The following is a 23,691-nucleotide window of genomic DNA, read 5'->3' as shown; positions in this document are numbered from 1 at the left end:
TACATTCGGTAAATTCATCAACTACAGTGAATAATTATTTTATTTTTTCTTCAGTTCTTCTTTAGCACTTTCTATCCTCCGTTTAAATTCATCAGTGTATTCCTTCATTAGACTCGCCAATTCTGAAGCGAATTTTTTTGGATCCGAGGGTATTTTGTAAGTCCCACTGGTACTTCGATTTATAATGTATACTACAAGTTGGGCAGCCTTTCTCATTGGTCTAGAGTCTGCTATTTTTTGAACCAATTGTTCGTTGCTCATCAAGTATCTCATTATAAAACGCAACATTTTGATTTATAAATTAATAAAATTAATTTTTAAATTATGAATAATTGTTTTTTAGGCAAACTTATGGTCACACTGTGCAAAGTTTAATTTTTAGGAATTTCAAACGAGCACATGTTACGATATTTGTACAAAAGTTCTCGCTTAAGGCGTAATTGCTTTCTCAGAGTCTCTAATTTTTTAAGTTGCTCTTCCTTGCTGTACTCAATTCCAGGAAGACGTTTTATCTATGAAATAAAAATAAATTTCATTACTAATAATTACGGAACTAAAAATAACAGACGACCGACAATTGTTTAGTTCTTTAAAAAAATAATTATTATTATAAGTTTTACATTCTCTAATATTTTTAATTTTTTCAAGTGTTGAAAAATTTATAATATTGAATTTAATTATTTTTTAGATTTTTATAACAATTAAATTATAATTTAAATAATTTAGCAAGAAAAATCTACATGTAGAAATTAAAAAAAATTGTAAGTATGAATTAAAAACAAGTATTTTTTTATAATAATTGATTTGTTATAAAAATTTAAAGAATTATTAGTTGTTTGCTCAGTATCATGAAAAATATACGATAAAATAAAATTCTGCATTTATTATTATTGATCATAGTTAATTTTTTTAATTTTTTCAATTACTATAAAGACTCTGCTTATTATGTTATACATCAACATCACTATTGCGGTCATTATTATTAATTGATATAAATTCAAATTATTTCAAGAATACGTTTTTCTAATCAAGTCATTTTATTAAATAAATAATTATCTTTCAAACGTATTCTATTAATTTCTTATATGATCCCGAAGTTGTTTATCATTGAATTTCATCCGCAGTAATAGACATGCGGTAATTGGGTCATTTTCAGTAATTGGCACGCAGTAACAGAGACAAGCTCCTTTTATGTCCGCAGTAGTACATGCATATGAACTTTTTTTTTAAATGTTTATTATTTGAAGAAAATATTAGTTTATCGCACTCTTGATTTTTTTTTTTTTTTTTGTCAATAATGAGTCAAACTTTGGTTTAAAAAAAAAAAATTATTTTTATTTTTTTTAAATTTAATAAAAATGCTTATAAAGTAAAACCTACCGAAAAAACCGCAGTAATACCCACACTTATCCTACGTGATAAAAAAAATGTTTTTTTTTTAATTTACCTGTGATCTTACTGAATCAAATTTTTTCTGCAGTTCTAGAATTTTTTGACTCGTGTCTTGGGATTCTTTAGCTTTCTGAGTTGTATCGTGAGGATCTTTCTCCACGCTGAAAAATATTTATCAATTAATTTAATAAAAAATCCAAAATAATAAATGATACTGAAAATTAGCAGCCACATCTGACATTTTCTTAATTTATATTACAAATCAATTATACAAAAAAATATTTTAAAAAATTTGCACTCGTAATTTATTTCAATTTGTAGGTTTAGAATTTTATTAAAATTTTTTCACAATAATTTAGTTGTTATAGAAATCCAAAAAATTGACAGATGTTAATTTCAGTAACAAAAATAAAAAATAACAATTTAAAAAAATACAAACCTCCGGATTATTTCATAAATCAAAGGTAAAATTTCAATATCCAAGTCGTCAACAGTAAACTGATTGCACGAAGTTGCGTCGTCAGATAATTCAGCGATCTCCATTGTAAAATAATTATTTATATATTTACTAATATTATCATTACCCGAGAATAAAATGTCACATTAAATTAAATGAATGTCATCATTCTAAATTATTAATTATTGCAAAATATTTACCTCAATTCATTTCACTGCCAAAACAACAAAGTTTTTCTGTTTTATTTTTTTCAGCCAAATCTAACCTCTAATTCTCAACGCACGCAACTGCGCATGTGACTTTTGATTGGTTAGAATTAAAACATTTTTTTCCCGCGGTTTTTTTAAATTTAAAATTATGGGAAATCCACAGTTTTGTGCTTTGAACTTTTGAAATTAATAAATAAATTAATTTAAAAAAACGTTAAAATTCTGGGTATTATTTTTTCAACATTATTTATGATAAAAAAATCGCCAAAGAAAAACATAAAGATTTCGATAGTTATTTTGCCTTCAAAAGTTGTAAAAAATTTTGGTTCTCATGTTTTTGGATAAAATTTCTATTTTATCTTTTTTTCATGTTTTTAATATATTTTTTTTTTTTTTTGAAAAGTATATAAAAAAACGACCAATTAAAAAAAAAGTTAAACATGATAATTTTCTAAAAAATTTAGAAATTTTTTGAAAATTTGTAAAATTTGTTAAAATTGTAGTAATCAATTTTTTTTTTATTGTTCATTTTTTTATGTATTAAAAAAAAAAAAATTATATTAAAATTTTCCAAAAAATAAAAATTAAAATGATGGACCCATTTTAATAATTATGAAAATTAACTTAGCAGATAGTTGATCATTTAAAAAATTTTTGTAACAAATAAATTATGGCAAAAAAATTGACATTTAGAAATTTAAAAAAACTACAAATGCAATTTTTAAAAAATAATTTTTTGGAGGAAATTTACTTTTTAAAAAAAATTAAAAAATTTTTAAGTAACAGCTAACTTTAATGTCATAAATAATTATCAGAATATTTTGTGAAATTCACGTCTAAAGTTTCATTAAAAAAAACAGTTAGGGTTCCGACGCTCACGAACATGTGCAATAACTCCGTAAATATTTAAAATTTTTATTTTTCTTCTCGACAGAATACTCTCAATGTATAATATTTTCAAAACTAAAAAAAAAAAAAAAATAATTAATTCAATTTCAATTTATAAAGGAATTATCTCTTGAATGTGTAAATTAAAAAAACAAAAACAATTAAAATTACCTTAATGATTTTGTCACGTTCCAATATTTCTTAAAATGCTACACGCATTTTAAGAAAAAAAAACTTTTTTTTTAATTGGTAAGTTTTCTTTTAATAAAAAAATTTTCTACTATTTTTGCAATTAAAAATAAATTAAAAATAAATAATGAGATAAGTATTTTTTCAGATAAAAAATTTTTTCAGCGATAGCAAAACTGCATAATGAGAACAGTAGGCGTTGATTATTATGATGAAAGATTGTAGCTGAGCTCCCAGCAAATTAGCGTCAACGGTCAGCTAAAAGCAAAACGTCAAATGCTGAATGCTAAAACGCTTACCACTGCTCCGGCTGGTAACTGGAGGTTTGCACCTACCTCTACTTGTCCAACTAGTGTATAAATGTTCAAGGATCGTTCAATATTTTCCACGTGTCTGTGTGCCGTATTACTGCCGGTGGTCGGTGGTCTATGGTGTATGTGTAGGTAGGAGAGTAGACTGCAGCAGTTTCGCGCAGAGAAGTTAAGAGACAACAAGTAAAGGAAATTCGAAATTGAAATGCGAGTTGCTTCTGTTGATCAGTCGATACCGGGCGTTCGGAAGATACACATGCGATTAATATGGCCAATGCCATGATTAAATTACCAATTATCCTCCTAATTGGAGTTTACTTTGTTTCAATCGCTAAATTATCACTATCAGCAACTCTTGATATCGATAAAATCAGTAATAATACCAACGAAACATGTCCTGATTCGCTTTCTGTTGTCTTAGAGTCTCATAATTTGGAATATCTTCCCAACGGGTCTTTTCTTCATCAAACCACCCAGGAAGTTTACCCTCAGGAATTTTTGCGGAAAAACAATGACACCACTTACGGGTGCGTTTGCAAAGAAGGCTTCGGTAATAAAACTTGCATCAGAAAGTGTTGTCAAGGCAACGAATTTTTAAAAGTTTTAAACTACGACGACAAATCCGAGTGCACTGAAATAGAAAATGAGTTTTTAAAAGTACCGGATCTTCTTCCCGCTAAAAATCAGCTGGAAAATAAATTAGAAAATATCAGTGGACTTTCCCAGAAATTTCGCGTTATTGTCAATCAAATCTGTCCGTTTGGAAGATATCGCTTGGAGCCAGAACGCTTTGAAGATGATAACTTTGTAATTTTCTTGAACGGGACCCTAAAAACAGGAGATCTTTCGTTAACTCAGTCCCAGTATTGCTTAGACTGGGATCATGATTTTAAAACAATTATTGTGCTTGTGTGTCACTCACCTGAATTAGTCGTGGAAGAAGAAAACCCAATGGTGACTATTGTCCATCCAATTGGAGTTATTATCTCGATTCCTTTTCTCGTAGCGACGCTTTTTGTTTACGCAGTGATTCCAGAGCTAAGAAATCTCTACGGAATCACGCTCATGTGCTACGTCGGGTGTCTTCTTGGTGCATATATCTTCCTTGTCACCGGCAGGCTTATTTATCACCGACATTTTTGTTGCGTCATAATCGGTAAGTTGTTAGTCGTTACTTGTGTAAAAAAAAATTCTTTTAAAATTGTTCTAAAAGAGTCATAAGCTTAGGATCCTAAACGTGACACAATTTAGGACTTTTTTATGACAAATTTATGAAATTTTGATTTTTGAAAAATATTGTTGCAATTATTACTCAGAGAAAAAATATTGTAAAAAGTACTTTTATGACAATATTAGGACAGTTTTATGAAAATTTTAGGACACTTTTATGACTACTTTAGGATACTTTTATGATATTTAAGTGTCCTAAAATTGTCTTAAATATGTCTTAAAATTTTGATAAAAGTATTTTAAAATTGTCATAAAAGTGTCCTAAAATTCTCTTAAAAGTATCCTAAAATTGTCATAATATTATTCTTATATTTTACATAAAAGTATTCTAAAATTGTGATAAAAGTACTTTTTACAATATTTTTTCTCTGAGTAATAATTGCGACAATATTTTTCTAAAATCAAAATTTCATTTCGGTTTGCTGTCATAAATTTGTCATAAAAATGTCCTAAATTGTGTCACGTTTAAGATCCTAATCTTATTAGGACTCTTTTAGGACAATTTTTTTTTACTCGGGTAGTCAGTAATATTATTAATGACCTGTGAGTTATTTTTTCTTCCTCTTTTATTTAATTGTTTATCAGATGGCAGATGAATTATTATATTACAGCTTGTGATTTTTCTTCAGCTGGTTAAGTTTCTTATTTTTAACTCGGATCGACTTCACACTTGTACGCTCCTGATCTATCTTTGTCTCGCTTTAGAGTTTTATTAAGTGCATGCTCTAAATTACGCTGTACATTACATATAATTCCCAACTATTTTTATTAAAATTAATTAATGTCAATGGCAATGGTAATCTTAAACGAAAAATATAATAATTATCATCGTACCGCCTTTATCGCAGAGTCAACAAGGGTGAAACCCACATTGGACACATGACAGGACAGTGTCTAGAGGGAATTTTACGACTACAATTACGACCATCTATATACTATTTGGAAAATAATAATAATTATTATTAATTTGTTAATTAATTAACTTGTCAAGTGTTGAACGTTTTATCATGTTGAATTAAGAAGGATATAGACCTACGTAAGAGTAAAAATAATATAAATATATATTAAATATCATGTTTTCAGAATGACTGATGATAAACATTTTTTTTTGGACAATTATTGATGAAAAATTAATTAAGAGAATTGATAAAAATAACTCTGAGACAGTAAAAAAAAAAATTTTTTCTATTTACTACAAAAAAGCGACCTCATAAATTTCGGTGATAAAAAATCACATTACCCGGCAATTGATTTACGCGTCGAACGATTTTTATTTATTTTCCAATTTAGGAGATAAAATTAAACGTTTTATTTTCGATTGCTAATTACTTTTTTACAATAAATTAAAAATTTAATTAATATTTTCTTTTGCCGGGTAAAAATAATTTTCTGATTTTTATCAGGAATTTTTCCACGAAATTTTTTCTAAGGTCACGATAAAATTTTTAATTGGTTAAATTTAAGCTTACGGTCACCTGACATGCGATCGATCGATTTAATTTTAAGAAACTGTCACCACTTTATTTTGTCCTCGGCTCATTAAACTGAGTTTTAAAAATTCACACTCTATTTATCTAGGTTTTTTTTTTTTCTTTAATTTCATCACTATGCGTCTCAATATTCCAAAGCCTTGATCTGTAAAAATAAAAAATTTAATAATTATATCTTTTAATGTGCATGTTAGATTACTTAATACGTATTAAATAAATAAAAATATTTCTAAGGCTATTTTAGAATAATTAAAATCTTTTGATCTCTTGGTACAAAATTATTCTCCAAAATTCACCAGATTAGATTATATAATTATTAAGAATTTGGTAAATATTTACAAGTGGGGTCAAACATTTTTATTTTCATTTTTTTTAACTAAATTTCGGTTTGATTTTATTGATATATTTTTTTTTGAAAATTTTGAAAATTTCAAATTTTTTAAATTAAGAAAATTTCAAATTTTAAAAATTATGAAAATTTTAAAAATTACATTAAAAAATGAACAATTTAAAAATACAAAAAATTGGTTATAAAAATTTTCAAAAAAATTTATAAATTTTTTTTTTAAATATTTCGTTTTTTTTTTTATGTAAGGTAAAAGACCTAGTTATTGACACTGGGCTAGATAGTGACACTTGCAATTTTATTTTAATTAAAAAAAAAACAAATCAACTTTAATAAATTAATAAATATAATTTTTGAATTATAATTGTTTTCTTGAAAACATTTTATTTTTTTAATTAGAAAAAATTTCCAAGTGTCAAACAATTAGGCCAGTGTCAATAACTAGGACTTTTACCTTACTTTTAAAAAAAAAAATGTGTCAAAAAAGATAAAATAGAAATTTTATACAAAAACATGAGAGCCAAAATTTTTTCAAACTTTTGAAGGCAAAAGAGCTGTTTAAATCTTTATTTTTTTTTTTTTTTCACGACATTTTTTTATCATAAACCTGTCGTAAAAACAAGCAGAATTACAAGAAAAAAATTAAAAAATGTTAATTTTTTAGTTTAAGAATTTTTTTACTCAAATCAAGAAGATGAAATTCTTCAAAATTATTTACTTGATTAAAGTAAATTTTTTTTTCGATGTTTCTATTCTTAATTTGTAAGAAAGTACCGATTTTTTTCTTCGAAATTTCCTGTTGAAAAAATTCTTATTAATTATATACTTTTAATTTGAGTCAGAAAATAAAATTCTTAAGTAATCGAGAGAAGAATTTTTAATGTTAATTTAAAATTCAACATTAATTTGGAAAAATTGGAAGAAAATTTTTTTTGTAGGAAATTTAGCTTGAAAAAGTTTCTTGATAATTTCATAGTATTTTAATTAAAATGCTACAAATATTTACTTTTAAAAAATAAGAATTCATTCATGAATATTAAACTTCTTAACCTGAAAATAAAAAAAAATGTTACTTTCACTGTCACATAATCATCACGTACCGATGATATAATTAAAGTAATAAAATTTTTCAATATACTTACAATACTTGAAGGTATAAAAATATTAAATTTCATGATTGATCCTTCAAACAATTTTTTATCCCCCAGATTTTCGTAGACAGCACCCAAACAAACTAAAAAATGTGATGTTGATAAAAAAAAAAAAGTGTTTTCTGATTTTTTTTTTTTTTTTTTTTTTTTTTTAATAAATATACATCGCATAAATATAAAGCGACAGCTACTGTAACTCAATACCGAGGACGTAATATATGTTCATTTGATCTGCGGGTAATTTATTAAAGCAGATGTACGTTAATCTTCTTAACAATAATTATTCCCCAGACTCTCGATTATTCTAATTATTTATAATATCGTGAGCATATGTAATTTAAATGCATTTGTAATCATGAAAATAATCATAATAGAATAACAATCATAATCAAATAGTGATGAAAAGAAAGTTAAGAGGGGAGATGAAGAATAAATGAAAGAGTATGAATATGCGTAGTGAAAACAAACAGGGATACAACTAGTATAGGCTTCTAGCTATTGGCTGGTATACTTTACCTTGTCTCAAGCTTGTTTATCTTTTTTTTCCCCGTTTTATTCGGTTAATCGCGTGTGAACCAAACCAGTCCGGCAACACGTCCCGCGTCTAATGGATTCTTAAGTACCATAGCGTAGAGGTAGTGCTGCATCAACCGTTAAAGAAACACGTTGTTGATGTTGTCATCATCATCATCATCATCTTGCTGTTAGCAGTAGATTGCAGATAGTTGATAGTTGATAGTCGGTAGTTGTTAGGTGTAGTCATGCTCTTCACGTCATCCACACACGGTTTTTTTATCATCATACTTGCTCTTCTATCTCCAAGTTTCTTGCTGTCTGTGACGATTAGCAGTGATGTCTCCTATAATGTTAGTGAACTTTACAATTCATTGTCAACTGCAAGGGTAAGACACTTACCGGTTACATAATTTTTTACCGTAGAATTAACTGTGGTTATTTTGTTGAAAATTTCTAATTGTGAAAGTTACACTGTAAATCATTTTTGGTGGTAGTGAAGTTAAAGATTATGATGCAATAAATTTAGTTCTTTAAAATTATTTTAATTTTAAGTAAGAGATTTTATGACACTGAAGTTGACAGATATTAAAAATTTTTTTAGAATTTCACAGCGATTAAATTATTATAAAAAAAATTAAATTCAAAAGTTTCACATGTGAAAATTAATAAAAATCACAAGTGAAAATTTTCAGAAGTATTTTTTTATTGTAATTAATTTGTTAAAAAAATTGTTAAAATTAACAGCTGACGGCTAACTTCAGTGTTGTAGAGATTTTTTTTTATAAAATTTTCAGGTAGAAAAATTCTAATTGATTATAGAATTTTAATTTTTAAGTCAGAAAATAAAATTTCAAAGTAATTGAGTGTAGAAATTTTAATGAAAATAAAGTTGGTCGACATTTTAAAATGTTTAGAAATTTTTTTGTGAAAAAATTTCACTTAAATAATTCAAAAAATAATTTCACATCTAAAAAACTTGAAAAACTATAAGTGCAATTTTTTATAAATATCGTTTTAATTGAAATTTAATTAATATAAAAATTAGTGGGGTTAACCATTTTAATTTTCATTTTTTTTTTTAACGAAATTTTTATTTGATATTATTGATATATTTTTTTTCTGAAAAATATATTAAAAAATGAACAATTTAAAAAAAAAAAATTGATCATCACAATTTTAACAAATTTATGAATGTTTTAGAAAATTGTGATATTCAACTTTTAATTGTTTTTTAATTGTTCATTTTTTTATGTACTTTTAAAAAAAATACAATAGAAATTTTTTGATTTTTTTAATTAATTAAATTGCAAGATATTTCTGAAAAAATTACACTTTTAGTTTTGGAAGTTTTTTTTAAAGATAAAATTATTTTTTTAATTATTTAATTAAAATTTTTTCAATAAAAAATTTCTAAAAATTTGGAAATGTCGGCTAACTTCAATGACATAATTTTATCCAAAAACATGAGAGCCAAAATTTTTTACAACTTTTGAAGGCAAAAAAGCTATCTAAATCTTTATTTTTTTCTTTCAGGACATTTTTTTATCATAAATTCGCCGTAAAAACAAGCAGAAACAAAAAATTTGAAAATTTAAATTTTTCACCTAATTATGGTCCAAAATGTGTTTGACTCCACTTGTAAATAATTACCGATTTTTTTTTTATAAACTTTCTTGTTAGAAAAATTTTTATTGATTATATAATTTTAATTTGAAAGTCAAAAAATAAAACTTCAAAATAATCGACAGTATAAATTTTAATATTAATTTAAAATTCAAAATTGATTTTGAAAAATTGGAAGAAATTTTTTTTTGTAAGAAATTTAACTTTAAAAAGTTTCTTAATAATTTCATAGTATATTATCTAAATATAGATAAGATTCTTAAAATTACCGAGGGAATTCCCGGTGAAGTATTTAAACAAGAAAAAAAAAAAAAAATGTACATCTATAAATACATCTTTAATCAAAAGTGGTCACGTAAAATTAATACGAGTGTTTCCCGGAAAAATATGCATAAATGTATGTAATTATGACTAAAACCCGTTTGCGAGACATGATAAAATCATTAAGAACTTTTTATATAGAAAATTAATTTTTTGTTTCTCGACTTTTACTCAGAAATTTAATTCAAAACTAATTACTTTCATTGGGAATTTATAGCGAGTTTTTACAATAAATAAATAAAGAAACAATCGAACTGTGAGTTGCATATAAAATAATTACAACTATTTATATGCTGACCTTTGAAGGTCTTACTTTTACATTTGTTTTACGACTACTTTAGCATACATCAGAACTGTGTAATGTCAGAATCATAAAACATGACAAATAATAATTGCACTTAGTAAAAAATTAACTCGATTCAAGAGAAGAAATTTTGAAGAATGTTTTTGTTGGTTCAAGATTTCTTCTCTTGAATTATTAATTTTTTAAACTGAGAAAAAAAGTTTGTTTGACTCAAATGCGCAGATTTATTTGAAATAAATAAAAAATATATATTTAATGTTAACAAATTTCTTTAATTTAAATATAAATTATTTTGAATCAAATATTACTTCTGGTTTAGTTAATTGAATCGACTTATTTATTTCATTTAAATAAAGATTTGTTAACTATTAACAAATCTAGCTTTAAGTAAATTACTTCTGGTGCCTAATTAAATTAAATTAAATTAAAATTAAATTTTTTTTTAATTGCACTTACAGTTTTTCGAATTTTTTACAAATGAAATTAAAAAAAAAATTTTTTGTAATAATTTTTTCAATAGAAAAAATTGTAAAAATTTTTAGATGTCGGCTAACTTTATTGTCATTGTTAATTTCAGTGTAATAAATAATTCCAAAAGAAGTGCCCATTTTACCCCAAAGGTTCGATATGTCTACTTTTACTACTTTCTTAATTTTAAACTAAAAACCATTGCTTTGAATATATTGAAACATAGCATTTATTTAAAGTTAACAAATCTGATTTGGTTGAAGTATATGATTGTTAGCACTAAAGAAATATTTATTAACTATCAACAAATCTGGATTTCATTCAAATATACTATAACTTTGTCTCAAACGAATCAATTTACTTGTATCAAATAAATATTTTGGTGATATTTAAATAAGAGATTTATTTACAGTTAACGAGCCTCAATTCATTTAAATAAACTGTTTTCTCAGTGTATCAGCGTCTAAAGTTAAATGTAAAAAATTTCCAATAGTAATTTACAATTAAAAATAAAAATTATCGTAAATCGTAAATTACTTTACACCTCGTTCGTACAGTGTAACTTGCACATAAAATTCTCACTCCACAGGAGACCATAAATCACTTAGCGCATTGACAGATTAATGATTTTTAAAATCCATTTATTTAACAGATAAAATCTCCCGATGTGAATGATGAATTAATAACAAACACATCACTTCCAATATGCTGCCCTCCTGGTTTCGTAGTTAATTCATCAAAATGCATTGAATCTTCAATACCTGAGCACGCTATTAATATTACAAATGGCCTCGAATATCTGCAACTTTACACGGAAAATCATACAGAATCTGAAAAAAAATGGGATTCATTAAAAAAAAAATACGGAATACCGTGTCAATTAGCCGCATTAAATCCCGAGTACCCGAATTTCGATGTTTTTTACCTCCTTGAAAATGGAACCTTGTACTTAAACTACAGCTTGGATGGAGATCCTGATCAGTTGTTGAACGCCGACCAATTTTGCCTAGCACACATTGAAAGAGACGATCAAATTAGTATCGTAGTCGCTATTTGTTCATCCTTCGAAGAAGTAAACATACCATTTACATACCGGATGGGGATCCTACTGTCCATTCCATTCTTCGCAATGACATTTTTGGTTTACGCGCTGCTTCCGCAGCTGAGGAATATCCCAGGACTGAATTTGATGGCATACGTTGGCTCCACTTTTGTAGCTTACGCTACGCTGGCTATCGTCCAAATCGGAGAATGTGCTATCATTGATATAACAAACCTCTGCATTACTTTTGGTAATTATTACCATTATTATTTTTTACTCACTCACTATTATTAATTTTACTATCGTTACTTTTATGATGACAAGCCTAATGTCTTCTATATATAGGAGACTTTCTATAGATATAGTTACTCATCACGATATCTTTGGAACTATAAGACCTAGATATAGAGACTTGAAATTTGGCAGGAATATTCCTTTCGCCGAGTAGAGGTCAGTTAAGAACGGATTTTACAAAATTTCACCTACAAGGGGGGTTGCGGGGGCGTTAACAATGAAAAATTCCCGTTTTGAAACTATAGCTCCTATCGACTCCAAATTTGGTAGGAATATTCTGTAAGAGATGTAGAAATAATCTATTAACGAATTTTACGATATCTTACCTCACAGAGGGTTGCGGGGGTGGGTATTAACAATCAAAATTTTTAATTTTCAAGCTATAACTCCTACAGACTCTAAATTTTGTAGGAATTTTCTGTAAGTGATGAAAAAATAATTTATCAACGAATTTTACGATATTCTACCCCAAAGAGAATTGCGGGGGCGTTAATAATGAAAAATTCCCATTTTTAAACTATAGCTCCTATCGACTTCAAATTTGGTAGGAATCTTCTGTAAGAGATGTAGAAAAATTCTATGGGAAAATTTTACGATAGCTCATCTCACAGGGGTTTGCGAAGGTGGATGTTAACATTAAAAATTTTTAATTTCCAAGCTATAGCTCTTATAGACTCCAAATTTTCATTTCAAATTTTTTTCTTCGTGTCAATTATTATTCATTTTTGAAAAAAAGCCACGCAAACATTATAATGATTGCACATTGAAAGTTACAATTAATATTAGTTGGAATAATTACATGGATAAAAGGTACATGCTAATTCGATGAAATTTGGAATTTGTAAAAGTCAAAACAATACTCTAATTAAATTTCAAGTTTAAATCTAAAAATACTATTCTATAAAATGCCCAGCGAAGCGGGCGGGTAACAGCTAGTTTAGATAATAAAAATGATGATTCAATTTTATTCCCATCCGGCTGTCATTTTATGATAACATTTATTTGTAGATAGATAGTTGATTTATCAAAGAGTGCTTTTATTATTTAATGGGTATCATCTTAAAAATCTGTAAATATTTATTTACATAACATTCATAACTTCTTCATTTATTCGCTATTTGAATTTACAGTTGTCAACATATAATGAAGTTTTCTATGAAAATAATTTTTTTTCAATTTATTTTTTTAATTATCATTAGATCGTGCAATAATTTATCAATTAATAATAATTATAATAGAAAAATAGTTACCAGTGATTCAAAAAATGTTATTAACATTCCTTTATGTTGCCCGAAGAAATACAAATTAGTTCGCGGTAACTGTGCGTCGATGGAAAATAAATCAAATATTTATTTTCCTGATCTATTAAATTCTACGAACATTTTCATGGATGAAAAAAAAATGAAATTTATAAAATTATCTTCCGAAAATATTTTCAGTGACGTAAATTTCAACAGTTTTGTCCGAGATCCCTGCAAAGGCCGCCAGCGATTTCGACTTTATCCTGAAAAAAAAAAAGAAGATGAGTTTATACTTTTGAAAAATTCTTCTATTTATCTTAAGCACTATCGAGAAATAATAAATAATACGAATTATTGTTTTGGATACATCGCCGGGAGTCACTTCAGTGTGATTATATGTCTCGAAGAACAGACAGAGAATAATAATGACAATAATGATAATGAAGATAATAACAACAGATTAATAAAAACAATTGGGATGATTACATCGGTGCCTTTTTTTCTAGCAACACTTGCTGTTTACATGATTATACCGCAATTGAGAAATCTGCATGGCTGTGTTTTAATTAACTATATTACTTGCCTTTTTATTGCTTACCTCGTTCTGTCAATTACGATATTATGCAGTTATTATATTGGTGATAATCTATGCACTGCTGTTGGTAAATTTACATATTGTTTTGCATAATCTTCGCGTTAATGAGCAATTTTAGTTTTTGTTTTAATATTGACTGAGAAGACATTCAATAATGTATTTATTTGTTTTTTAGGTTGACGAAATGTTGATTCCAAATAAGGTTTCAAGTATTCTGAAAAAAATTTACGTGAAGAATATATGAAATTATTTTACTAAAATTTGGCGCATTTAGACGATTTGAAGATGTTATTTTTTATATGATACTGAAATCGCACACAGAAAATAAAAATTTCTTGAACCAAGAAAATTATAAAGAAGACCGAAATTATTTTGGAGCAAGAAGAAATTTTTTTGGCTTAAAAAAATTTAACTTCGTTCAAGAAATTTTCAATCTTCCTTAAGATTTTTTTGATTTAAGAAAATTTACGCTTGACTGAAGACTTTTTTTCTATTTGTGCAGACATCAAACTTTATCATGATTAAAAAAATATTTTTCTTTAATTCACATTAAAAATTTTAGTAATTATTTACAAGTTTAATTAACTTTAGTTAACATACGATAAAATTATTAAGAAACTTTTTAAAGTTAAATTTCTTCCAATTTTTCTAAATCAATTTTGAATTTTAAATTAATATTAAAATTTCTACTCTCGATTACTTTAAAATTTTAATTTTTAACTTTCAAATTAAAATTATATAATCAATAAAAATTTTTTTAACAAGAAATTTTATAAAAAAAATCAGTAATTATTTACAAGTGGGGTCAAACACATTTTGGACCATAATTAAGTGTAAAATTAACATTTAAAAACTTTTTTTTATTCTGCTTGTTTTTACGGCGGATTTACAATAAAAAAATGTCCTGAAAGAAGAAATAAAGATTTCGATAGCTTCTTTGCCTTCAAAAGTTGGAAAAAATTTTGGCTCTCATGGTTTTGGATAAAATTTCTATTTTATTTTTTTTTTTTTATGTTTTTTGAAAAGTACATAAAAAAACGAACAATTAAAAAAAAAAAAAAGTTAAATATCACAATTTTCTAAAAAATTTATAAATTTATAAAAAAATTTTTTTAAATTGTGATAATTAACCTTTTTTTTTTTTTTCAATTGTTCATTTTTTTATGTATTTAAAAAAAATATATATATCAATAAAATCAGGAAGAAATTTCGTTCAAAAAAATGAAAATTAAAATGTTTGACCTCACTTAACATTGGTCAATATTTACCATAATTTTTTTTTTTAATTTCTACATGGAATTTTTTCACTAAATTTTTCTTATAATAATTTAATTATAAAAATTTTAAAAATCTTAAGATGTCTATTGATTCCACTATCATATTTTTTATAGTAATTGCATAAAGTTTTGTAAATATTATAAAATTTTTATAAAGTCTTAAAAGTTATTTAGAACTTTATAAATTTACATTTTATAAAAAAAATAATTGCATATGACTTGACGAAATTTATATAATTTTTTTTATAATTTAACAAAAATTTCATAACTTTTTATGAAATTTTTGAAATTTTACATCATGAAATATAAAAAATGGAATATAATTAATTAAATTTCAAAAAAATTTTACAAAATTACATTTCATATTTATTATACTCCGATTCTAGTCTTCTTAAACTTAATAAAGATATTTTTTCTCAAGATTTATGCATAAAAAATTATTTAATATTTGCTGTTTTAAAAATAATTTTTAACTTCAAAAATAAGTTTGTTAACTGTAAGAATATAGTTCATAATTTAAAGCAATAATTTAAAATATATTAAAATTTCATTTTAAAACATAAAATTTCTAAATTAATAATAAAAAAATTTATTTCCAGCTTTCGTAATTCATTTTTCATTTTTGGCGAGCTTTTTCTGGTTGAACGTAATGTGTTTCGATATCTGGTGGACTTTTGGGTAAGCCTAACTCATAAATTAATTAATACTACAACATACTAACATTAATTCCATCCATTCTTCATATAATAATTAAATAATCTAGCATGGGAAATATTTCATCACGCATTTTAATAATTCATGAGTATGAATTTAATAAACCTCAATGTATGCAATTTAATAACATAATCACATATTCTTGTTTAACGTGATAATATTAACCACTTCCTCTTCCTCGTGGATTGGGAAAATTACTCTCAGTACAGAGCTAACCGAAGTCACAGAGTATTTCTGATAAATACTGCAGCTATTATTATTATCATCGTTATTCCCAGAAGCATACACTCATACTTACAATTAAATTTAACGCTATTGTTATTATTTGATCTTTTAAATTGCCTAAATGCTCTCTTTTAAGAAAATACACAACTTACTTTAAATTTATGAGAACTATATATCTTTTATATTTATGACGCACTTACAATTCAATGGCAAGCTTTGAATTTATTCCCCCGAACGGGAAACTTTAAAAAACTCATCTCTGATGGACGAGATGAAGAAATACACAAATGGTTCGTTTTTTACAATGTTTAGTAAAGTTTCATTTTTTTTTTTTTTTTTTTTTTTTTTTTATATATAATTTAATTGTGAGTTTTATAAGACAATTGTTTAGTTCTTTAAAAAAATAATTATTATAAGTTTTACATTCTCTAATATTTTTAATTTTTTTAAGCGTTGAAAAATTTATAATATTGAATTTAATTATTTTTTAGATTTTTATAACAATTAAATTATAATTTAAAAAATTTAGCAAGAAAAATCTACATGTGGAAATTAAAAAAAATTGTAAGTATGAATTAAAAACAAGTATTTTTTTATAATAATTGATTTGTTATAAAAATTTAAAGAATTATTAGTTGTTTGCTCAGTATCATGAAAAATATACGATAAAATAAAATTCTGCATTTATTATTATTGATCATAGTTAATTTTTTTAATTTTTTCAATTACTATAAAGACTATGCTTGTTATGTTATTACATCAACATCACTATTCCGGTCATTATTATTAATTGATATGAATTCAAATTATTTCAAGAATACGTTTTTCTAATCAAGTCATTTTATTAAATAAATAATTATCTTTCAAACGTATTCTATTAATTTCTTATATGATCCCGAAGTTGTTTATCATTGAATTTCATCCGCAGTAATAGACATGCGGTAATTGGGTCATTTTCAGTAATTGGCACGCAGTAACAGAGACAAGCTCCTTTTATGTCCGCAGTAGTACATGCATATGAACTTTTTTTTAAATGTTTATTATTTGAAGAAAATATTAGTTTATCGCACTCTTGATTTTTTTTTTTTTTTGAGTCAATAATGAGTCAAACTTTGGTTTAAAAAAAAAAATTATTTTTATTTTTTTTAAATTTAATAAAAATGCTTATGAAGTAAGACCTACCGAAAAAACCGCAGTAATACCCACACTTACCACTTATTTAAATTTTAATATGAAAAAAATATTTTATGAAGACGATAAAAATTCAATAAAAAAATTTCTATCAGTAATAACTTTAAAATATTCTAATCTCAAGTTGAACGAGTGAACTTGTATTGAACTTCAAGAGCAATAAACTTTTTTTTAGTACAATTGACTAGAAAGCCAGCAACAAGTTTTATAGATTTCTACAAATTGAAAACAATAAATTTTTTTTTTCTTCCCATATTAGAATTCGCATAGAAGAAAATAAGAAAATTTTATCATTGAACTTCTATTAAATATTATTAAAATTAAAAAACAAAAAACATAATTACATATTACAATTTTCTTTATGAAGATTGAGATCATAAATAAAAATATCCATTAATTACACAAACAATATAATGGATTCGTGTCAAAACATTTGAACGTGTATATATTGTGTAATATCGATCCTCCATGAGCCTGCATATACACGAAGCTGTAAAATAAATAAAAACAAATTAATTAAGCGCAATATTATTACCTTGGATTATTATTTTATTCAAAGTGTCTGAAAACAATTCAAAATCTTTGTATAAACTCATGCAAGCTTAATTATGCTTAGATAGTACAAACTATTATTATCTTCATTACGAAGTACGAGGAAGAAAATTTTGTGATTTTAATTACTTCACTTTTAATAATCCTATAAGCCTTATCGTTGTTTTATTAAGGATTACTCAGCTGTTAGTTATGTTTACGGCTTAGTACGATGCACTGCGGCGGAAGTAAATTTTATCACTTCGGTACTAAAATTTTTTCTTTGAATCAACCTTTAATATTTTTTATGTTATGATAAGACCCGTTTTAGTATTTGAAAAAATTTCAATAAAAAATTATATAATTTTACTATTCTTCTTTAAGTTAATTTTTAGCTTGGAAATTTTTCATAAAAATTTCAACATCTGACTTCGATAAACAACTCACCCAATTGTTTAAAATCAATCCAAATATACAAAATTGATTGTTCAACTTGTTCTAAAAACTTTTCTTAATCTTCCACACGGAGAGAATAAGATAATACTGGATATCATCCCAGATTATATTCAGTGATATCTGTTGTGAAAAAAAAAATTTCAGATATTAGCTAGTATAATCCAGATTATACTCGGTGATATCTAGATTATACCCATTGTAATCTGGATTATATTAGTTACTATCTTGATTATATTAGCTACTATCTGGATTATATTCATTATAATTTGGATTATAGTCATTGTAATCTGGATTATAATCACTGTAATCTGGATAATTATTAGCTAATATCTGGATTATACCCATTGTAATCTGGATTATACTAGCTACTATCTGAAAATTTTTTTTACTCAGTATAATATGGGATAATATCCAGTGTCATTTTGTTCTTTCCATAGTTAGTTCATACATTTCTTCCTATAAGAAACAGATATATTTACAGACAATAAATATACTTGGCTTAAGACACTGTCATATCTCTTAAAATACTCACAAAATTTATCACCATTATTCATTACTAATCTTCATAATAAAGTTCTTCAATTAATTAATAACATTTGCTTATTCTAAATTCTGAGGATAAAAAAAAGGAAAAAAATATTTTATTTGCAAGCAAAAATCCAGGACTGTACACAAATCCATATGGGTAATTATCGCGACAGTATTTAGTATTACAAGTAGTTAAAATGTGGTGTGTTTCATTTAACCTATTTAACAATCCTATTTCATAACTCAGTAGTTTGATATTACTATATCATGTAATCATTACCAGAAACTAGATTATCCATCATTGACGTCGAGTGTATTGTGGTAGCCGTCAAGCTAGTAAATAGATCTGATCTCCTTTGTTTGTGTACTTACCATTAATCTATTTTTTATTTTGTGTTCTTCTTTTGTGTGTTGCCTGATTTATTAATATTAATTTTTTCATTCATCAGAGGGTTCCGGGCGCTGCAGGGAAGCCAAAAAAAACAGGAGAAAAAAAAATTCGCTTGTTATTCGATCTACGCGTGGGGGTGCGCCGGGATTTTAACTGGAATCTGCCTGATTATGGATTTTCATCCTAACATATCATCGAGCGTAATCCGTCCGCAATTTGGAAAAGAAAGCTGCTGGTTTGCGAGTAAGTTTATGAAAATTTATTCAGCAAATATTTTATAATTTTAAGAATTTTTTCCAAACTAAAAATTTTTCTTGGATTTAGAAAAAAAAAAAAATATAATTTTCATACGCCTTTATGGCATCTGTAACCCGAAATATGAAAATTAGTTTAGCAGATATTATACAATTTTAAGAATTTTTTAACAAATAAATTATGTCAAAGAAAATGAGGGAAAAAATTAACATTTAGAAAATTAAAAAAATACAAAATCCAATTTATTAGAAATAATTCTTCGGAGCAAATTTATTGATTAAAAAAAAAATTATTAAGCGACTACTAACTTTAATGGCATTAAATTTTTTCATATAATTTATTATTTATATATTAATATGCATTATTCCTCATTTCTTCTACGTTAAAGTGATAAATAACGAGAATTAAGGCAGAAGCAAATAATTACAGAAAAACGTGCACCGCTTACTAAATACCCACTTTTTCCAATAAAATAAATGTTTGTTTTTTTTTTTTTTTTTTTTTAATTTTATTTTCGAGCTGTTGTATACAATTATTAAGATAACTTTTATTTTTCAGCCGACGCAGCAAGAGCTATTTATTTTTACGGGCCAATGGGGGTGACTGTAGTTTGCAATATAATTCTCTTCATCACTACCGCAATGAAAATAGTACATCATAAAAAAGAAACAGCCCACCTCAACCGTGATGACAATCGCAGACATAATGATAATAAACAATGGTTTATATTAAAGTTATTTAATATTGAAAATATTTACCAAGAATTTTTCAACCCCAAATTATTCGGAAAAATTTTGCTTAAATGATCCTTAAATATTTTCTATCCATGCATTGCATTGTATTTTTGAAAAATACATAAAAAAAATGGACAATTAAAAAAAAAATTAATTATCCCAAATTTAACAAATTTTCAAAAAAATTTATAAATTAAAAAAGAAAAAAGTTGAATATCACAATTTTTGAAAAAATTATATAATCCAAAATTATACTGACTATAATCCAAGATTATACTAAGTATAATCCAAGATTATACTGAGTATAATCCAAGATTATACTGAGTATAATTCAAGATTATACTGAGTATAATCCTCGCTCAGATTTCCTTGTCTTCTCCTCTTATTTGTTCTTTTTTCCAATAGTAATTTTCGTCTTGGTTTATTTTTATTTTCTTACATAATTTGCAATATATAATTTTATATTTATAAATAAACATAAAAAAAATTTTACAGGTTCAATTTATATTTAAAACTATTCATTGTCATGGGAGTTAACTGGTCAATGGAAATAGCATCTTGGATTTGCGGGAATAAGCCAGATTACCTTTGGTACATAACTGACATCGCAAATACTCTTCAAGGCCTTGTGATCTTCATAATATTCGTGTGGAAACGAAAAATAAAGATTTTATTACTGAAACGATTTGGATGCAAGGACTCGAAATTTTTACAATCGCGTAATTCGACGCGGAGTACACACAACAGCTCGATGTCCACAAAAACAAACACATCGATTTTAAATCCTCTGCAAGATAAATTTAAAATGACTTCTATTGAAAGAAACCCAGATGAACACACTGAGGCTTTTTAATTTATATCTCTCTATATCAATCTCAAAAAAAAAAAAAAAAAAATAGTATGTAAGAATCAATCGTATATATTTTTGAAAAAATTTATGTACAATGGCTATCAAAACTATTTTTGTAAAATAGTACAATATTCTAGTCAATTATTAACAAAAAACAAAAAGAACATTTTAGTTAAGTGTATAATTAATTTTTCATCACTACAATTTATGATCTATCATTTAAGAATAATTGTTTTATACTGACTTAATTCTGTATCTGTAAAAATATTTAAATTTAATGATAAAGGATTACTTAATTTATATAAAATAATTAATAAATAATATTTAATGTCATTTCTTATTCGTCTATGCATAAAGATCCTCAAGACTGTCTCCCTCTTCTAAGCTTGAAAAAAAGCTAAAAAATTGTCATTTAATTAATAGAATTTATTTATTCATTAGTATGTAACAGGTTAAATTAATTAGTTCATTAATTTTAACCACAAAAAATACATTAATTATTATTTATTATTACAATATTTTACAAAATAATATAAGAGTAATATTATAATCGATACTTAAAACGAAAAATATTTAAATTACACCTTTGTAGCCAAAATCTATTTTAAAATATTTTAGCTTAATGAAATTAATTTTATAACTACGATTGATTGTATATATTCATTTGCTACACAAATCCAATGTACTTGATATACAGATGCATAACAGTGTCTCTTTTAAAAAAAAAAAAAGCATTATTTGCAGACTAAGGAATTTATAAATAATTTGATTACTTAAAACGTATCACATTAATCGTACAAATAGTTGATATATAAAATAGTCTTCATTAAAATAAAGAGGTCGCTAGATGGCGAATAGAACGGTTGGATAAAGCGCGAGCAATAGTAATTCTTTATTAAATATCACAAAAAAAAAGCGAAAATAATTATAAAAAGTAGAAAATAAAGAAATTAAATAATTGAGTAATAAAAAAACAGGAAAAAAAGTGAAAACAGATAGTGAAAATAAAAGAAAAAAAGAAAAAAAGTGCGAACAGAAAATTTTGAGGTTAAAAAAAATGGAAAGAGGGAAACACAATACGAGGAGCAAAAGCCAGTCGGACATAAGGCGATTCGGTTTGGTAGAGAACAACTTAAATGCAGAGGAGATAAAAACAGGTAAAAATGACAAGTCAAGCGACAAAAATGGATCAGGTGAAATAAATGATATGGATGAAACACTAAAGGAAGTAGTGGCATTAGTTCATAAAGACGCACAGGGAGAGAAAGATAGCGAAGAGGAGGGAAAAATAAATGGCGGGAAAGACAGGGAAAATATGACAAGCAAGAAGGATGAAAAAACTCAGAGTAACCAAACACAAAGTAGCTTAGACGGATGGATAAGCGATGGCGCTGCGGAAAAAATAAGAGGCGCGGAACCAGAAAAAATTGCAGAATGCATACTAGAGAGAGTAAGTGTCGAAAATAGAAGAAAGGAACTGGAATGGGAACTAATGCTGAGTAACACGCTAAACGACATTGTTGAAAACAAACATACGAGGAAACAACATGATAATAAAAAAGATGGAAGAAATTCAAATAAAATGTGGAAAAAAAAAAAAAAAAAACAGAAAACTGCAAAAATTGCGAATACTCAAAAGAAAATGAAAGAAAAATCAGAGACGAGATGAAAGCAGAAAGAAGAAAGTGGGACGAGGAGAGAGAAAAATTGTCAGAAAGATGCCTGAAAGCGGAAAAAAAAAGTGAGGGAGCTAGAATATAAAATAAGCAGGGAGAGCGAAGTATACGAAGAAAGACAACCTGAGCAAAATAAAAAGAGAAAATACTGCAACGCGGATTACGTACTCGATTGCTATAATAAAGAAATATTGCAAGATGAGGAACTGAAAAAGGATCAAGATAAAAGAAAAATATGGAGCATGGTGACTAGCACCCCGCGAGGAAATGAAAAAGATGAGAGAATGAAAAATGGAGAGATCAAAAAGCAAGAGAGAGAAAATGAACCCAGGCTATTAACAGAGAGCGAATACCAAGAAGAAATGATAAGAAGAAACAAAAAAGGGCTGATAATAAGAATTACGCATAAATAAAAGAGTAACAATGAAGCAATAAGAGTAATAGAAGAAAAACTTGAACAGAGAATAAAATGGAGTACGGTTGGACGAAGCGAAGAAGGTTTAATCATATTAAATTTAAATACATGGGAAGAAAAAAGTATTATAATGAGTAACAAGTGGAAACTAAGAGGAACGGAAGTGTACTTGGAGAATGAATTGACAGAAAGAGAGAGGGAAGTAAAAAAATGGTTGAAAGAAATTGAAAAGACAGAAAGAGCGAAAGGAGTAATGGCCAAAACAGGATACATGAAAATTTGTGTAAATTACAACTGGCGGTACTGGGATGATAAAAGGGGACTAATAAGAAAAATAGAAAAAAGTGAATGAAATAAAGAAAACATCTCAATCAGGGAGAA

At 25.9% G+C, this 23,691-nt stretch overlaps 2 protein-coding genes and 2 long non-coding RNA genes across 9 annotated transcripts; 1 reads left to right on the top strand and 3 right to left on the bottom strand.

The window, feature by feature from the left end:
* Window positions 1-238: 238 nt before the first annotated feature.
* Window positions 239-2,204, bottom strand: Med9 (mediator complex subunit 9). The gene is made up of 4 exons (XM_074249788.1): window positions 2,050-2,204; window positions 1,832-1,960; window positions 1,448-1,553; window positions 239-512 (listed from the first exon to the last, which is right to left on the bottom strand). Exons 2-4 carry the CDS (start codon window positions 1,933-1,935, stop codon window positions 372-374), a joined length of 351 nt encoding a protein of 116 aa, XP_074105889.1. The 5' UTR covers window positions 1,936-1,960; window positions 2,050-2,204; the 3' UTR covers window positions 239-371.
* A 473-nt stretch (window positions 2,205-2,677) lies between these two features.
* On the bottom strand, window positions 2,678-3,954 carry LOC141531786 (uncharacterized). The gene is made up of 4 exons (XR_012479979.1): window positions 3,830-3,954; window positions 3,471-3,749; window positions 3,118-3,393; window positions 2,678-3,021 (listed from the first exon to the last, which is right to left on the bottom strand). It is a non-coding gene; the product is annotated as an uncharacterized LOC141531786 (long non-coding RNA).
* Window positions 3,708-22,848, top strand: LOC141531762 (G-protein coupled receptor Mth2). 4 transcript variants are annotated; one of them, XM_074249757.1, is made up of 7 exons: window positions 8,106-8,565; window positions 11,548-12,187; window positions 15,944-16,022; window positions 19,114-19,146; window positions 19,439-19,623; window positions 20,194-20,356; window positions 20,865-22,848. In XM_074249757.1, the coding sequence occupies exons 1-7, from the start codon at window positions 8,425-8,427 to the stop codon at window positions 21,220-21,222; spliced, it is 1,599 nt and encodes a 532-aa protein (XP_074105858.1). In that variant the 5' UTR covers window positions 8,106-8,424; the 3' UTR covers window positions 21,223-22,848. The 4 variants fall into 4 exon arrangements, with proteins under 4 accessions (XP_074105856.1, XP_074105857.1, XP_074105858.1 ...); XM_074249755.1 differs by lacking the exons at window positions 8,106-8,565; window positions 11,548-12,187 and adding an exon at window positions 3,708-4,602; XM_074249759.1 differs by lacking the exon at window positions 19,114-19,146 and having other exon boundaries at window positions 8,118-8,565.
* Window positions 4,649-7,747, bottom strand: LOC141531787 (uncharacterized). Of its 3 annotated transcripts, XR_012479981.1 has the most exons (4): window positions 7,655-7,747; window positions 6,152-6,311; window positions 5,511-5,611; window positions 4,649-5,435 (listed from the first exon to the last, which is right to left on the bottom strand). It is a non-coding gene; the product is annotated as an uncharacterized LOC141531787 (long non-coding RNA). The 3 variants fall into 3 exon arrangements; XR_012479982.1 differs by having other exon boundaries at window positions 4,649-5,611; window positions 6,146-6,311; XR_012479980.1 differs by having other exon boundaries at window positions 4,649-5,611.
* Window positions 22,849-23,691: the final 843 nt, after the last annotated feature.

Source organism: Cotesia typhae, unplaced genomic scaffold (assembly GCF_013202065.1).
Source record: "Cotesia typhae breed Kobodo isofemale line unplaced genomic scaffold, CoteBio_Ctyphae contig_50, whole genome shotgun sequence".
NCBI lineage: Eukaryota > Metazoa > Arthropoda > Insecta > Hymenoptera > Braconidae > Cotesia > Cotesia typhae.
Note: the sequence above shows the minus strand (reverse complement) of the source record. Positions and strands in the feature narration are given on the sequence as shown.

Excerpts from the sequence above, each read along its gene's own strand:
- Med9 (XM_074249788.1), bottom strand. The coding sequence starts at position 1,935 with ATGGAGATCGCTGAATTATCTGACGACGCAACTTCGTGCAATCAGTTT. Across the intron at positions 1,554-1,831 it reads ATTTATGAAATAATCCGGAG|CGTGGAGAAAGATCCTCACG; the intron begins GTTTGTATTTTT and ends AATATTTTTCAG. Across the intron at positions 513-1,447 it reads TTGATTCAGTAAGATCACAG|ATAAAACGTCTTCCTGGAAT; the intron begins GTAAATTAAAAA and ends TTTATTTCATAG.
- LOC141531762 (XM_074249755.1), top strand. The coding sequence starts at position 3,714 with ATGGCCAATGCCATGATTAAATTACCAATTATCCTCCTAATTGGAGTT. Across the intron at positions 19,624-20,193 it reads AGAAAGCTGCTGGTTTGCGA|CCGACGCAGCAAGAGCTATT; the intron begins GTAAGTTTATGA and ends TTTATTTTTCAG. Across the intron at positions 20,357-20,864 it reads CATAATGATAATAAACAATG|GTTCAATTTATATTTAAAAC; the intron begins GTTTATATTAAA and ends AAAATTTTACAG.